The sequence below is a fragment of the Nasonia vitripennis genome, chromosome 1, assembly GCF_009193385.2.
Source record: "Nasonia vitripennis strain AsymCx chromosome 1, Nvit_psr_1.1, whole genome shotgun sequence".
Lineage (NCBI taxonomy): Eukaryota > Metazoa > Arthropoda > Insecta > Hymenoptera > Pteromalidae > Nasonia > Nasonia vitripennis.
In genome coordinates, this window is record NC_045757.1 from 34147345 (window position 1) to 34163816 (window position 16472).

At 42.2% G+C, this 16472-nt stretch overlaps 4 protein-coding genes across 9 annotated transcripts in view; 3 read left to right on the top strand and 1 right to left on the bottom strand.

Moving 5' to 3' along the window:
* Positions 1-203: 203 nt before the first annotated feature.
* Positions 204-1909, top strand: LOC100122818. Of its 3 annotated transcripts, none has more exons than XM_001606370.6 (2): positions 204-959; positions 1065-1909. In XM_001606370.6, the coding sequence occupies exons 1-2, from the start codon at positions 779-781 to the stop codon at positions 1490-1492; spliced, it is 609 nt and encodes a 202-aa protein (XP_001606420.1). In that variant the 5' UTR covers positions 204-778; the 3' UTR covers positions 1493-1909. The 3 variants fall into 3 exon arrangements, with proteins under 3 accessions (XP_001606420.1, XP_008215363.1, XP_008215361.1); XM_008217141.4 differs by having other exon boundaries at positions 704-972; XM_008217139.4 differs by having other exon boundaries at positions 744-989.
* LOC103317874 (attractin) lies at positions 1627-6179 on the bottom strand. 2 transcript variants are annotated; one of them, XM_016989939.3, is made up of 8 exons: positions 5932-6061; positions 4415-5227; positions 4312-4381; positions 3676-4241; positions 2875-3593; positions 2654-2797; positions 2430-2576; positions 1627-2352 (listed from the first exon to the last, which is right to left on the bottom strand). In XM_016989939.3, exons 1-8 carry the CDS (start codon positions 6030-6032, stop codon positions 1985-1987), a joined length of 2928 nt encoding a protein of 975 aa, XP_016845428.1. In that variant the 5' UTR covers positions 6033-6061; the 3' UTR covers positions 1627-1984. The 2 variants fall into 2 exon arrangements, with proteins under 2 accessions (XP_016845428.1, XP_031776638.1); XM_031920778.2 differs by having other exon boundaries at positions 4312-5227; positions 5932-6179.
* A 486-nt stretch (positions 6180-6665) lies between these two features.
* On the top strand, positions 6666-16070 carry LOC100122843 (N-acetyl-D-glucosamine kinase). Of its 2 annotated transcripts, XM_001606399.6 has the most exons (7): positions 6666-7342; positions 9080-9230; positions 10553-10637; positions 11718-11816; positions 13506-13758; positions 14387-14685; positions 14908-16070. In XM_001606399.6, the coding sequence occupies exons 2-7, from the start codon at positions 9142-9144 to the stop codon at positions 15289-15291; spliced, it is 1209 nt and encodes a 402-aa protein (XP_001606449.1). In that variant the 5' UTR covers positions 6666-7342; positions 9080-9141; the 3' UTR covers positions 15292-16070. The 2 variants fall into 2 exon arrangements, with proteins under 2 accessions (XP_001606449.1, XP_032451910.1); XM_032596019.1 differs by lacking the exons at positions 9080-9230; positions 10553-10637 and having other exon boundaries at positions 6889-7342.
* A 140-nt stretch (positions 16071-16210) lies between these two features.
* The window catches only part of LOC100122885, an 82148-nt gene continuing 81886 nt past the window's right edge, over positions 16211-16472 (top strand). For both annotated transcript variants that reach the window (XM_031920774.2, XM_031920775.2), the window contains exon 1: positions 16211-16465. The gene's annotated coding sequence lies outside the window, so the exon portion shown is untranslated. The remainder of the gene's footprint in view (positions 16466-16472) is intronic.

Below are 16472 nucleotides of genomic sequence, written 5' to 3' on the forward strand. Positions count from 1 at the left end.
GCCTGCGAGTGCAGCGCGAGCCAACGCCGCCTGGACTGATGTCCGTGGAAAGACTAGGTAGGTAGGTGAGTGTATGTACATACACGCGCGGCCGACGCGAGAGATTACGGTGCACTCACGCACTCGCGCTTGCTATGCAGCTGTGTCGGTCTCTATATTTGCGCAGCTGTGTGGGTGTCGGCAGCGTCGTCGTCGTCGAGTTCACTGCAGGCGCGGACTGCGCGAGTGAGCCAGTGATGGGCATGGGTGAAAGATATATTATTTCAAAGCAGGTACTGCCCGTTGATTTGACTACGTTCAGGGCGAATTTTCGATTGCGGTATTTATAAGCTGACTTCAAGTCGCTGAATCGAATTCAAATTGAATTTTCGAAAAAAGTATATATACTTCGAAAATATCTATCTATGTTATTTGAAAAAAAGACGTAACATTCTTTAAATATTTGAATGCATAAATAAGAGTAATTTAGATTAACGAATAGCGTAGAGGAAATATTGAACTCATCATTGACGTAGATGAAGTTAATTTGTAAAAATTATTGGATAGTTTTGTGGAAAACAGAAGAAAAAAGTTTTTGCTGGTTTGTGATTGAAATTAATGATAAATTTATAAATTGATGGGCGGTAGTCACTGTATAAGCTCGTTGGCTCACAGATGGCGTCAAAGTTAATGCATTCTATGACAATTACCATCATAATATACTATTATTGTATTTTATTATGTGTCAGTTTGTAATCGGTTTTTAAAATCGCAAGAAAGGCGATTACTTTCAGCAATAATGAAGTGTTCGGTAGAAAACTGTTATAACAATAAGAGATTTAGATTTCCGTCATCCGATGTAAAACGAAAGCAATGGCTGGATGCTATAAGAAGACCGAATTGGAAACCAAAAAAAGGGCATGGGTTATGTGGAGAGCATTTTAAGAAAAGTGATATCATTACAGAAAGTTATGTGGGAGGTAAGTGCAAGAGGTACTTACTCAACTTAGGTATTTACTCAATGTAAACAACTAGAAACGTATTAAAACTTAAATTTGTGAAAAGTAAAATCAAACATGTTATAGGTTATAAACTTGAGAAAATACATTTGAGCTCAAAGGCTATACCATCCATTTTTTCATGGACTCCTAAAAATGTGAAGAAAGTTATTAATATATTTGAAGATGAAGAAGACACCGAATCTGACAGTCATGTTAATTCTGATTTGTCCACTGCGTTAGCTGTGGATATCAAAGAATCAAGTAAGCCAAACAATGAACCTGACAAAGTTGTCAACCATGATGAGAGTTTGAACACTAGTACAATAAATGACAGCAAAGGTGAGAAACATAAATTACAAGAACATACTTATAACAAGGATAGTACATGCGATGAAAATACTCAACCACATATACCAGCTCCTGTGACAATTGAAGATTTACAAACTGATACAGAAGCACTTCTATATTTTACTGAAATGCTGGAAGACTATGACAGATTTATTATCTCTTAAAAATCTATTGTTTTTAATGTTATGGAAATTGAGAAAAAACTGCCATGACTTTGAATTTAGTGTTTTCTTCTCAATACCTGAAGCAGCTGTTGGAAACATTTTCAAAGCTTGGATCATTTTTATGGCAAAAGAGTGGTCGATAAAAGATATCTGGCCAAATAATGAGTTAATGTGCTTTGACATTTTTAAGCAGGTTTTCTTAAAACAAAAGTAATGTATCGATGGAACAGAGATATATTTATATTCAAAGGTCACATAACGAAAAACACTCATAATAACTGACCATTATGTGATATTTTATTAAAGACTGTGGTAATGTAATTACAGTAAAAAATTTAATTACATTGTACAATTGTATATTTGTAAAATAACTAAATTATGGAATAACAGTATTATAAATATTTTATAAAACGAAAATTTTTGACAATTTCTTTTCCTCCTGACTCCGTATATTTTTATTTTTTATCTTTAAAATATTTAAAAATTCCATGCCTATAATCCATATTTTTTACGAGGTAATTGATCAAAGGAAATTGTGATGACAGCTGGTTTCTTAAATTCGTAGACTTGCACGTAGACCGTATTCTCTTCATTTTCGTTGATGCCATTCGTGTACTCTTGCACGGCGAACATTTTACCGAATTTCGTGTCCCTGCACGGATGATGTTTGAGGACAAACTGTTGCGAACCTTTTTTGTTTTCAATTCTCACGTCTACGGTCGCGTTAACAGAGCATTCTATGCTGAACAAAGCAGGTACGGTCGCTTTTAGTGCCGAGTTTCCGAAGTTGACTTTCCGTAGAGCTTCGAAACCATCGTTGGTCAGGTTGAAGATGTATTTGTAATTTGTCTCAATGTCATCTAAAAAAAATTGCAATCATTAGTACTTGCGCCTGAACTCATCTGTCCCAAAAAAAAAGTTAACAACGTCCTCTTACAGTAGCATAATCCAGGTGCAGGTCCTTCGAAGTAATTCTTCTTCACGTCACATTTTTCGCAGAGATCTCCTGTGGCTCCGATTGTTTCACATTTCAAACACTTTCCAGTTTTGTCGTCGCAGTGATTTTCGCTGCCGCATTCGCAAACTAAAGATAAATTTAACTCGGATTAGTAAAGTAAATCATGAGCATGTAATCGAAGACTTATGAAAGTAATCCTTTACCTTTGCATTTTTCGCCGTTCGCAGGGTTACCCCAGTAACCAGGTTGACACCTATCGCAGTGTGGTCCTTCCGTGAAGTCATTGCACGGTTGAATGCATTCCCCGCTATCTGGATGGCAAGTGCTATGACCGTTGCATTGGCAACCTGTCGAGACAAAAATCGTTAATCACTAATTCATCAAATCGACCTCGATCGATCATATGTATGCATACGACACTCACTTGGGCATGTTTCGGTGAAGTACCACCGATGACTCGATGGACAGCTTTGACGGTTAGATCGTCCAGCTGATCCGTGCAGGCATTGTCCACTACCGGTTCCCGACAAATCGTCGCACCAACCGCAGGCCGGATCCTTTCCGCACTCTGTGCAGTTCTTGTAAGCGCTGCACCATTCGCCAGTGGGTGTGTTCGCATCTGGACATTGATCTCCGTTGATGAGGTAGTCGCGACATTGACCGTAGGGGAATACCGCTTCGTAAGCGTGTTTGCTGTAACACTGCTGTTGATTCTGACACCAGAAACAGGCACCGGTGTCCGTGCAGTTACCGCAGGATGTGATTTTGGCGCAGTTTTCATCGGAAATCTGGAATTTCGATTGGCTTTCCTTCGGCAAAGTTTCGTTGCACATTTCTGGACTATGAGTGACGTTTGCGGTTTTATCGGGGCAAGTTTGCTGATGAGAACATTCTCCGTTGCACCAGACGCAGTCGATCGACGTTTGCGTGCAAGATGAGCAGTCTGTCAACTCCTGGCATGCCTTCATTCTCAGTGCTAATTGTTCAGCGTTTTCCAAACAGCTCGGGTACTTGGTAGGATTATCCACGTCGTCCAAAGCTCGACAAGATTTTGCGTCTTCCATCCAGATACACTTCAGTCCAACTTGGCTCGTGAGGCATTCAAAGTAATCTTCGAACTGCTCGCAGGTTCCAGGTGTGTATCTAAATAAAAAAACACGTGAATTAGCGTTTTAGAAAAAAAAAACACGCAGATATAATCGTATACTAATTGTAATATCCTCACCTCAACACGTTATTGACCATCTCGCCGTCGAATCCCGAGAATATGTTTATCGATCCTTTGCGATCCATGACGGCGCTGTGTCCATACCTAGAGGTGTCTATACCTTCGGGCATCCGGTACTGCTGCCAAGAATCGCACGTCAGGTCGTAGACGATGGTATCCGGTTTTCGGTACATGTTGCTGATCTTGCCACCGTAGACGAGCATCAAGTTCTTACTGACGAGGACCGCGCTGTGAAGATAACGGGGATCGGAAGGTGATGGCGCGGCAAGCTTCCATTCCCTTTTTAAGGTGTGATAAGCGTAAAGTCGATTGGTGAATTCGATATCATTGACGAGACCTCCGTATACGTAGATCATATTGGACGACTCGTCGTAGACGGAACTGTGACCGTAAGAGCCCCTCACGGGAAATCCGGTGGTGTTGACGATTTGCCAAGTGCCAGTTTCAAAGTCGTACTCTTGAACGGTATTCAGGTAGCCGTATTCGGATGAGTAGCCGAATATCACCAGCATTTTGTCCTCGCCGTACGGACCTGTGATCAGGTTGGCTGTGTGACCGGATACCTATATGTATTAAGCATTAGTTAGAACTGCTTCATCAGATAGTCATCGATATTATTATTGATAGTTTTACCTTTATCGGTGCGCACATCTCGCCTTCGTCGCATGGAGTCAATGGTTCGATACTTTGCCAGCTTTCATCCGGGCTTCTATCGTAACGTGGATGAGCTGAGCTCTTCTCGTACATCCAAAGTTCATTGGTATCCGTTGAGTTCATAAACATACCACCGTATAAGTAAGCCTTGTTTCCGATGTTAACACAAGAATGGCCGAATAGCGGAGGTATATCGCTTGGTATGGGCGACGACGACAAGAGCGTAAGTCCGTAGAATCTGCGGGTCTTGATCAGTTCATCATTGAAGTTGAGGTGATCGTAACTTACGCCTCCATGGATGTATTGTTTGTTGTTCCAGATGTAAGCGCAGTGACCGGCAGAAGTTCTCAGTGGCTCCAAGTTTTTGGATCCGTATATTACTTCCCAGGTGCCGTCTTTAACTTTTTGGCTACAATCATCACCAGCGAAATCCTGGAAGCAGGTACACCGCGCATAAGGATGCGCCATGCATTTGCCTTGGCCAGAGCAATCGTTCGGACAAGCCGATTTTAGCGGCTCGCACAAGGGGCCTGGTCCAGGTTCCATAGATCTAGAAGCGGCTTTACATTGTTCGTAGGTGATATTGAAGCCTGCGAAATTGAGATAACTATCGGAGCTGAAGTACAGAAGAACTTTGCTGGGGTTCTTGTGATTAAATGGCTCGATTTCGATGATCCTGTCGGACTGATATCCTGACAACGTAGCGTGTAAGGGTGCGTGAACGTTGTCCCCTTCGTAAATGTACAGTTTATCGTATCCCAGCTCTGTTTCGAAATACTGAATGTGCAGGCGAATCGCTGAATTTGGCGAATCGGGCTCGATCAGCCAAGAGCATCGTAAATTGTCCGAGTAGTTTCCAATACTGCTGATTATCGATTGGCCTGATTGATTTATTCTGCAAGATAAATTTATTTATCGTTAATTATTGGGATGTGCGAGCAGAACAAAGAATAAATATGACGGATTCTTTGCAGTTGTGAATCATAAAATATAGCGTCTATCTTATTGGAATGCAGCTTGCCTGGACGCGGAAAAAAGTGATAACTTCTGAAGATAACCCGCAAAATCGTAGAAACTACTTTATCATAGTTAGTTTTATTCATTACAGATTTTTTTCATGCTGCGTGCTATACTTTGAAATATTAGTTTAAAATAAGTTCTTTCTCCTACTTAGGTTCGCAAAGTGCGATTTTGCGAACGCATTCAATTCTGCGCATGCGCATGCGCATTTCTATGCTTTCCCGCACGCAGCACGCTATATATCAGCTACTTCCCCCCACGCGCACATGACGCGCGCACGCACATGGCAGATTGCGAACTCGCAAACTCTGCTCGTGCGGCAATCACCTACTTTGCGCACTGGTATCGTGATTACTGTCGTTATGTATAATTTTCACAAATGTCCTATAATTTACGTTTAGACGCGAAAATACGATAATAATAAAAAAATAACAAAACGTTAGTTAGCGTGAATTTTGTGGATTTATTTGCAAGCGTTAACTATCCCACATTTGTCACGTGTTTTTATTTTTATTTTTGTTAACATGGAGAGTAATAAGCACTATTCCCACGATAATAATAATTATGTATTAAACTTACTTGATTTTACCGCTGCATTTCTGCCCGTCGTTGTTTTGAGTAAGAGCCCTTACCTCAAAGCACGCTACTAGCGTAAACATTAAAATATACTTTAAAATCATTTTTCTTCACTTATAATGTATATATATTTTTTCAAATAAAAAATTTAAAGAATAAACAAGCTATCGGTATAATTCTACGCCAGCTAGACTTCTTCACAGCAACAAGTGCGCATAGCGTCCTGCTGGCCCGACTGCATGCTTCAGACTGACGCGTAGGAGGCTGCCCTGCGCGTCTGATGCTCTTCTTCTGCAATAGTGTAATCGGATCCAAACTATTAAGAAAGTCCCAATCTGACGACCATTTTAAACTGTTATTGCAGGAAATGAGCTACACATATAGTTATAAATGTCATCTGGGATATTCGCATGACTCGTATTAAGATTATTCGTCTGCTATTCAAAGCCGCAGCAATGAATTCCATATAGCGTTATACCCAAGCTGTTCGCACGGCATCACTGCGGTAGCAGCCGGTCAAACAGAATGCTTTTCAAAAACTCCTGCAACCTTACCGACCGAGTTACATCCAAACTACTTTATCAGCAGCCACGCTCTTCTTCACGGCTCAGTCGGTAAAAATGGCTTCTACAGCTTAGCTCATCTATTCAAGCCCGCATACTATATATAGTAGAACATCCGCACCATTATCGAGCCTACATACGTCAATGCTCCGGCCTCGAACGAAAGCGCGCAATCGCGCAAAAGCTCTCCTACGCCGCGCGATAATACGATTCTCTCTCTCACACGCCTATTGTGCACATGTGTGACGTGTCTATCGCTCCCGCTGTATTTTATACCCCGCACACATCGCTGGAGGAAAAAATCGCGAGCATTACCGCAGGTATTACATATATCGTGAGGAACGACGAGCCTACCACCGTGTAACCTCGCACTTGAGCGCACAGCGCAGTCTCGATGTATACATATGTATATATACACACACAACTGCGCGTGAGCGTAGAAAGAGAGAGAAAGAGAGGGTTTCGAGGAGTCGAGTAGAGGGAGAGCTTGCGCTTGCGCGCGCGTGTGTGTGTGTATGTGTGACTCGCGGGGCACAGACTGATGGCAGTTAAGGATCGTCCGCTGGCAGTGAACTCAGTGAACAAGTGAAGCTCGAACGGGAAACGTCGCCGTACGCCTCTGGACAGCAGCGACACGTGTGTGCAGCGATAATCGCTCTGTTGTCGCGGCGACGAGCCGTCTTCTTCTCTCTTCTCTCTCTATCCGCCTATCTGAGGTTATAATACGCCGAGGTATATAACCTGCTGCAAAGTAGTGTTTACGTGTGGGATTCAGGACGCGCGCAACAGCTGCAGCAGTCACCCTATCGGCGCTTCCTACTTCTGTTGCTGCATCTCTTGGACGTCTACTGGTAGGTTATAATCGTTGATAATTTTCAACGTTCGCTTCCGCGATTCGTAGTCTCATTTCACGTCGGAGAAACCTCTCGGCTCTCCCTTTCTAATGAGATGCCCGGCTGTTTTTTGGATTTTTTTCTCCTTTACAGCCCAGAGGCATAAATCGACTGCGCTCGCGTTCCTTTCTATAATATACCACACAGGTGCACGAAAAAGTGAGAGGGGAGCCTTCCGTGACACGGCTTTTCCCGCCGCGATGGAATGCGCGCAGTGTGTTTACTTTATGCTAACGAGTTGGAGCCGAAGACTTGTATCTTCTTTTTTCGGGAGTTAGTTTATATGCAGCTGATGGGATGTGTTTAACTTGGACGGAATATGGATTCGAATGGAATTTCAATAGTGTATGCTGATACTGGAATATAGCTGAATTTCGTATACGCCGATGACTAGAATATTATGCCGCGAGGAATAATTATCGTTAGAGAGCTGCGTAGGCACGTGCGGAGAGTTTAAATAAGATTTTTTTTTTCGTCTGGTGCTATATTTGAGGCTCATTATCGTAAATCAACTTTGATAAGAAATTTCTCGTACATTTTCTCGCACCTGTTGGTTCCGCTCGTTTCGCTCCAGAATTTCGTTTCTACATGAATTACACACTCTCATATGATCTTCTTTATCAGTCGTAAATTTCGCGCCATACAATCATTATCTCCGCGTCTTTGGAACCTCTTAATTCCAAAAATGCGACGAGCGCCGATTTTCTCTATATTTGCATACATACATCAAACAACGAACGTCATACAGCAATTCGACAATTCTCTCCGATACACGCGTATAAATGTAGCGCAAGGTTATCACCTCCCTAATAATGATTCTCCTACACACACACAGCTAGTACACATCCAAGTTTTGTTTACTTTCTCGAATTCGGAGCAAGGGGTGACGCTCTGATACACTCTGCGAGCAGCAGTGATAATTTACGCAACCTCTCGAGCCGTCGAGCTTATTATCATGGTCGTATAATATAATTTTTCGATGTAACAGAGTTTTCCGCGCGCCCCCACTGACAGGGCGGTGATAAGCCTGCGTACGAGATAGCGTGAAAGACCTCGTGTATGCAATAAAAAAAAAAAAAAATCGTGAAGAAATTTTGAAACCGTTGCGTAACTCTATACACTCTAGGCTCTACTCTCATTAATTCACGCCGTTTCCAAATTCGTGTGAAACTGACGTAACGACATGACACTATCCCGTATCAGATGTAACAAACTCCTCATCACTTACACACGTGGAATCATCTCTGCCTGTTCGTACATACTTCGGAATGTTTACACCGCGACAGAGCCGCGACGACGCTGTAATACCGTATGGTCAGCGAATCGCGCGAGTGTATTTAAAAATACAATGTATATAGCTATATGTATATATAGCAGTGCAGAGAACGACATTCTACCCAGATCCGGAATCGGGTAGCGAAACCGACTGGCCCTGAAAATTTTTTATCTCCAGCCTCTACGCGTTTTATTTCTATATATCTACGTCTATATATATATATATAGTTACGTCTGTATATATATATATACACTTTGCGCGCGGAGTCGAGCGATGTCATTCACCTCCGCGTTTCTTTTCTCTCGTTGCATAGTTGTATTGCGTCTACAGGCGGGTGCGCCGATCTGTGTGTGTATGATCGCTACAGTGAAAGTGTATAGACGGCGTGTACATTGTAAAACCGTTTGTTCCTCCGACAGATCGATGAAATTCGGATTCTGAGACGCACAGCACACACACACACACACACAGAGCCTTGAAAATGGAGAGGACCAACGGCCATCAGGCGACCGTCTCAACGGAGTGTCTGGACAAGGATCCGGAGCACATCAGAATCGGAGGACTCGAAGGGTGAGTTTTATCGAGTGCCTTATATGCCGAAAAAGAGAGCTATTTCAATGGCAGCGCAATTGTATATAATATGGTCCTTAATCCGGCGTAATCGAGCAGACGATTTAATCTCGTCGAATATAAAAGTCAGGCGAATTGCTTATCTCGCGGCGCGCAGACAAGAGAAACGCCTGCGTCTGAAATTCGCGCGATAAGCTATCGATCACACGACGGGTAATTATATTTCGTTGAGGTAATATACCGAATTTTCCGCTAAAAACGCTGCTGTTTCATGTCGTTATCGGTCGTACGATGTTTGATAGAAGAGTCTATATTGCCGTAGATTCACGGACGGAAACTATATATATATATATATTTTGCTCTTTGCTCGGAATTTTTCAAGCGTGAAAGAATAATAGCTCGATATAACATCGTAAACGTGCGCGCGTGTGAAATAATTTCTCGCGCTCGGCTCTAAGATTGTTTATACTTTGTTTTATCTAATAAACGAGCATATGTAGACGATAAAAAGCTTCTCCGCAAGACTATTAAGTGAGTCACTTTTTTCTGCATGTGAAATAGTTTTTCACTCTTTCATCTCTCGGGGGGAGAGTGTGATGAATCTTTCTCAAGCAGCACACTCGCGATTCCTTCACTTGTCAATTAAAAGCACTTGACTGATATAAAGAAATTCGTTAAAAGTTATAGCGAGATCGTTTGAACCGCGCGGTATTGAGATCAACAGCATTATTATTTCCAAGTTAAAATCGTGTTATAGCCTCTTGAGCCGTATATAGTATGCATGTAACGTTGCTCGAGACAATGAGGAAATATTACATTATATGTGTGTGACATGCATCGAGAGTCGTTAAACTAATCAATAACTTATAATTAGGGCTGCGTTTAATGCAATTGGAACGTAATCTGAGTGACGACACACTTGTGTACGAGGGTCTTCAACCTCGTTTAGTATTACGAATCAAGAATTTATCGTACACTCGGCTATAACGTAGTTTGAACCTGTTATCGGAGTACGTTTAGCCATCGTTCTCAGTTTGAACCTTTTTATTGAATGCATTGATCATAATATATGCAGTAAAAATAACAATGCCATCTTATCAAAGCGCAAAGCGTCATCGTTGATCGATCATCTTTCGCGGAAATCACAGGAGCTTATTTGCATGGCTTAGGCCGGTATAATTATTCTTGATCTTGATTGATGAGCCCAGTGTCTGTCATAAATAAAAAATATTATTCAAATCCGTACATTCATAAGCAAATAATCTTGATAACCATTAACAAGAGTTCGATAAATAAAAAATGATTTTCTTTCAACTTTTCAGAGGAGGCACGCACTCGACGCTGTACGTGGTCGATGGAAGGGGCAAGAAATTAACCGAAGTTAGAGGTCCTCATACGAATCACTGGGTAAAGTGTCGTACATTATTTTCCAAGCGCGACGTACGAAGAGTTAACGATTGACCGCAACTGCGCCATCACTCGATCTCGCGACTGCATAAGCGTATATACGAGCCGGAAAAAAAGAAACGCTTTTGTCTCGGTCTTTTTTGTTTTCCAAATGCAGCGCGCTACTCCAACGACTTTAGCCGTTCTCGCCATTTTAGAAATATTGAAAGCTAATAAAGTTCCCAGAACGTTGGGCAACGGTCGAAATCAGCATATCATTCAGAAAATTAATTATTAATAAATCCTCTGATGCAATCCTCTTATACTCGTCTCATAGTAGCAGATAAATTAATCGCAACGAAGCAGAAAAAGAGAAAAAGGATACACGAATCTGCTTCTAAACCGCTCGTGCAATTATTTTCAAAAATAGACTAGAGGTGTTGTGCCCATTCAGTCGAGTAATTGCATAGCTCTTCCAACCTGAGCCACTGTAGCTCCAAGTTACGTAAATCCACAAGACAAAGAGATGTAATCCTCTCATAAATTAACCGCTCACCCCATCCATATCGCGGTATCATCCCACGAATAGTATCAGTCAATAAAAAGCACTAAAAACTTTAATCAGAGCTCCGAAGTCGCGCGATCTCGTCCCGCCGCTTATCTCTCTTTCTGGCCATTGTCTCGTGCGCGCTATACCTAGCGGAAAATCGCGCGTGAAAAGGGACACGATTGGCATTCGAGGGCAAGCTTTGAAAGCTCGCCGAGATGCCGCAAGCTTGCTCGTCGCGCTCGAGGGAGCATTTACGAGAGTTAACTGCGCTTTATTATGTGTCGCTCGCGCGATAGCTAGTTTATAGTGCAGCCGGCCTCTCGCTTTCTCTGCCACTGCTCTGTGTGTGGCGGAGTGCGCAGTTACGCAATCGCCCCCGTACAATTGGAGTCGATGCGGTCAGATCTATCCAATCAATATAATGACGACGTGAGGATATAGCGAAGAAGACTAGTCGCGGAGAGTAGCGCGTTCGGCGTCGTTACTTTTTTTTAACTATACATAGCGCGCGACACTAATATTAAATTTAACGTATGTCCATGATGTTACAGGTACTGGGCTTGGAGGATACGGTCGCCAGGATCAATGACATGATCGTGAGGTCGAAGCTGGAGCTTGGAATTCCGGATACAGTGCCGTATGATATTGTTGTAAGTATACATTGACCGATTTCGACTTGGTGAATTGTGACACTCTTAATTCAAAACCATCTTCTCGGAGATGCTGCGTCCTGATAAAAAAAAAAAAATAGGTCAAGCACCTAATTTATTAGCGTCGAGAACTTTGAAATACATCTGTGATTCGCAGACGAGTTTATTTTTAGACATCGCGCGATAATAAGTCGAGTTGACAATTTTTAAGAGGAATTCTTTTTTCGCCTTTCGAGTTGAGTCTCGTTTTACAGCGCTGTCATGTGCGCTAGAATTGATAAATCGATTGTAATCCTTCATCAAGCATTCCAGGCATTCGATAAGCATTTCAATTGACGAATACGCTCGCTGCTCAGCATTTCACTGTACCGATGTTGGCTGGAGAGTAAGAAACTTATGTCCTTCATTCTTCAACCCGGAAGAAATTCAATTTCATCTCTCGGAGCCTACACTCGCAAGCAAGAGAGAGCTTTCATTTTTATCCGATCGACCTTGCCGAGCAGGTCATAATTTTCGTTTAAGTGCACCGAGTATATATAGCCGCGGACAACGCAATTTATTATGCCGATGGAAACAAGGCAATCATCCATCTTTTCTGTAAAATTTCCAGAGTCTATGTCGGCGTGCACTTTCAATCAAAGCTCCGATTAAAGTGCCTCGAAGGATTCCACTTTCAAAAATCGATATTCGCACGTTCTTTTTGTACAGGAAATACAGAGTGGGTTCGAGTCCTATTTCTTAATTCGTTGCACTTACGAGGATAGAATGCGTAAATGGCATTGCAGTAAATCGTTCGTCGAACTGACGTGATGTGCTGGATTTATTACGCGACGATTATATCTTATCTGCATCGAATTTTTCATCAAAATGCCAAACTGCTCGCTGAATTTTTGAAATCCGAACCCATCTCGCGAATGAATAAATTCAAATGTGATTGCGAGCCGTTAACAAGGCTGCGACGTCTAAAAGCAGAAACGATGCAACGAAGCAATCGTATATACCGCGGCGAAGAAAATTCCTCCGCGCAAGTGGCATTAAAGTGTCATAAATCATCATTTCCTTCTTGCGCTCGTGAAAATATACAGATATATATATATATATATATATACAAGCAATCACGTGCGTCGTTCGACGCGAGAAAGATCGTCACGCGACACATGGTCTTCAAAAGTTCACGTCTATGCGTGTCTTTCTTTTTATAGCTTAATTGGCCATAATCATCGCTGGCCGTCGCTGATATTTCAATTGTGAAAACATTAATACGGCATCCTCGTGATATCGCTATACGCGTTTCATCAGTACGTTATTATAGTCGAGCCAGAATCATATACAATTTTATATTTTTCTCTCGAGAAGAGCCGCAAGGAAATTGTTAGATGATAAATACAGAGATAAGAATCGTCGGTATACCTTTCACTTATACGCACTGAAATACCTCATTTTATCAATCGAGAAACGAAGGTGCCGCTGCTATGCATTACAGCTTTCAAGCCCACATCGTAACGAACTTTTCGTACACCTTTGCCCTTCGAACACACTTAACGGCTCTCCGTCCTCGTTTCCCGACATTGACCTATATATCTAGTACACGCACGAGGAGCACGTACACCATAAGCCGTCCCTAAAATCACGCGCGACCCGCATACATCCCATAAATAATCATGGCTACAATAATCAGGGCCGTTTCAGGGTCTGAACTTGAGCGGCTGCGAGGAGGAGAAGAGCAACAGACTGTTGGCCGAGACGCTTCATCGGCTCTATCCTACAGCCTCGCGAGACTACACCGTCGGCTCGGACACTATTGGAAGTGTGAGGACAGGTGTATCCAACGGCGGAATCGTACTCATCTCCGGCACGGGTAGTAATGCTCTTCTCATCAATCCAGACGGCAAGACTTATGGCTGCGGTGGTTGGGGTCACATGATGGGCGACGAGGGCAGTGGTGAGTTTGAGATGATTTTTAAAAATTTTTTTAATTTTTTTAATTTTTCATTATAGCGTTACGCAACGATCCCGTTTTATGTATGAAAAGACGAGGAGTAATCAACAGAGCAGCGGTGGTAATCCGATACACTTCGAGCGGCGACACGGCTCACCTTGTTGGCTATTATTTTTTCTTCGAATAACTATCGATTATTTATACGGCTCTTATTTTCAATTATTTCATTAATATCGTTCGGTCGGAGGATCGTCTCTTCCGGGCAGATAACGCCTTGTACGCTGCAGTGAGTGACGTCACGTTGATTTTTATTCAACCGCTAGAAAACGTGTAATACGTAGCTGAGATAATAAGATATGAATCGCACACGATCATGAGAGATTGAGAATAATTGTAACAATTTACGCGTACGTGCGACAAAATTGGAGCAAAAATTAATCGATGCACAAAGATCGCACACACGCCCGGCTTGTTTTGCTGCGAAAAAATGTCTGTTGTAACATTTCTGCTGATGCTATAAGAAGCCGCGCCGGCGATACAACATTTCGTCACACCGATAACATCCGAAAACGACAAGTTATTTTTTACAGGCTCTGGTATAAACGAGTTGACGATTTTTCAAATTTTTCAGCTTACTGGCTGGCACACCGAGCTTGCAAGTACGTCTTCGACGACCTGGACGGTCTGTCGAGGTCACCACAGCCGATATCGTACGTCTGGCCTGCCATGAAGCAGTACTTCGACATCACCGACCAGCAGAGCTTGTTACCCCACATCTATGCCAACTTCAACAAGTGCAAGTTCGCCATGTTCACGAAGGAGCTGGCCCTCGGCTGCGAGAGGGGAGATCCTCTGTGTCTTGAGCTTTTCCGTGAAGCTGGCGTTACGCTCGCCAAACACATCGACGCCGTTTACAACAAGGCGCACAATGTACGATATTTGTTTATTTTCGGTCATTTGTGAATGGCGGAATTTTTCCATTCCTGTGTATTTTCACGTTGACTTTATGATTAGACGTCGTTTAAAAAATACACTATCTAATGTGCAAACATCAAAACCATATGTTTGCGAGTCGTTATTAGCTCGACGATAGCAGTGCATCTATTTTTGTCCTCCAACATTAACGTTACCCTCTGTTGAATAAAATTTCAGGATCTGAAACTGGAAAAGGGCGGCGTGAAGGTGATCTGCGTGGGTTCGGTATGGAAGTCGTGGGAGTTCCTCAAGTCGGGCTTCATCGACGAGATCCACAGGAGCGGCGTAGTCGACGAGCTCACACTTCTGCGACTAACCACCTCCGCAGCTCTAGGAGCCTGCTATATCGCCGCAGACAAGCTCAATTGCAAATCCATGAACAAGACATTCCAGACTAACACAGAGAAGTTCTACCACTACAAGCGCGACAATCTGCCGCCGGCCACCAGCACGGGATACGTCTATAAACTCATGGCTACCTGCGACAACGGCGTCTCGACGACACCGACCGCTACGGCTGGATACAAGAGCAACATCGAGCAGAGCATCGAGATCAGATAATCGCGTTATGTGTATAGGCGGGGAGAGAGAAGAGATCGAGTCCGTTGAGATGCTCATTATCGTATTTATTATAAGTATGATTAATAGAATAACCGAGCTTGCGAGCGGACACTTTCTAAAGAGGAGCGAGCTCGACTTGTATTGTCGTCGTTTTCGAAGTTTAGATCTAGCTAGCTTTTAATGTCGCCAAATTAGTCGAGAATTTATCGTCTTCTTTTTTGTAAAATTTCGTTAGTTGTTTGCAAGTAGGCGCGGAGAAATTATTCGTTGTTGTATAATGTTGCGGTTATACTGGCGCGCTGACGGCCGCGTTCGAATCAAAATTCGACAAGTTATGTATATGATTAAGAAGATTTTTTTAGACCGCGAAATTTTTACCAGAACAATAGACACTTGCTTTCCGTAAGAGTTGGGTTTGGAAAATTGTGCTTTGCGCTGAGAAAATACACCATTTAGAAAGTGCCTTTGCAATCTTGGATATGTTAGAACAAATAGAAACTTTGTAGCAATGCAGTGTGTATTCCGATGAAAAGCATCAGATGTACATAAAGAAATAAATCTGATCTGTACAAGACTATTATTTCGAGTGATGATGGAAGGAAAAAGAAAGATAAATGAAAATATTTTTATATAACGTGCGAGAATTTTCTGGTAAAGTTCTCGAGGAAAACGAGGAAAATTTTTTTGATTTGTAAAGTGCTTGTTGAAACGAGTCTCTTATGTTGTATTTTAGAGTTGAGAACTCTGATTAAAATTATATATACCATATAGTTACTATATATGAATGTGTTTACCTGATTTTTCATCTGTTTTTGTTTTTAAGTTGAATATATTAATATGCAAAACAAATGCCTACTCCTCTTTCTCCATTTTTACCCTCTCAGCAAAATACATCGCGTTCAAAACATGTCAAAATTAACAAGTAATAATAACCTTACACTCGTGGTTTGAGAAGAAATGTTCGGAATCGTTAGTTTAATTAAATATGCGGTAGACTGGACTCTTTCGATTATTTGTGGCTTCATAAAGGGTGTTGTTTATTTCTGTTTGTTTGTGATTTCCGTAATATTATTTTGCTTGTCCATGTCTTTTACGGCGGTAATGCTGGTAATCTTATTTGGCTTTTTCGTGCCGTCAGACATCGATGAAAACTCTGACAGCAATGAAATTTGAGGTACGAA

What these genes read in the sequence shown, in the direction of transcription:
- LOC100122818 (XM_008217139.4), top strand. Translation starts at nt 779, where the DNA reads ATGAAGTGTTCGGTAGAAAACTGTTATAACAATAAGAGATTTAGATTT. An exon ending in GAGGTACTTACTCAACTTAG is followed by an intron (nt 990 to 1,064) that starts GTATTTACTCAA and finishes AACATGTTATAG; the next exon opens with GTTATAAACTTGAGAAAATA.
- LOC103317874 (XM_031920778.2), bottom strand. Translation starts at nt 6,032, where the DNA reads ATGATTTTAAAGTATATTTTAATGTTTACGCTAGTAGCGTGCTTTGAG. An exon ending in AAATGCAGCGGTAAAATCAA is followed by an intron (nt 5,228 to 5,931) that starts GTAAGTTTAATA and finishes TTTATCTTGCAG; the next exon opens with AATAAATCAATCAGGCCAAT. An exon ending in AGATGTGCGCACCGATAAAG is followed by an intron (nt 4,242 to 4,311) that starts GTAAAACTATCA and finishes TAATACATATAG; the next exon opens with GTATCCGGTCACACAGCCAA.
- LOC100122843 (XM_001606399.6), top strand. Translation starts at nt 9,142, where the DNA reads ATGGAGAGGACCAACGGCCATCAGGCGACCGTCTCAACGGAGTGTCTG. An exon ending in GTCCTCATACGAATCACTGG is followed by an intron (nt 10,638 to 11,717) that starts GTAAAGTGTCGT and finishes ATGATGTTACAG; the next exon opens with GTACTGGGCTTGGAGGATAC. An exon ending in CAGTGCCGTATGATATTGTT is followed by an intron (nt 11,817 to 13,505) that starts GTAAGTATACAT and finishes GGGCCGTTTCAG; the next exon opens with GGTCTGAACTTGAGCGGCTG.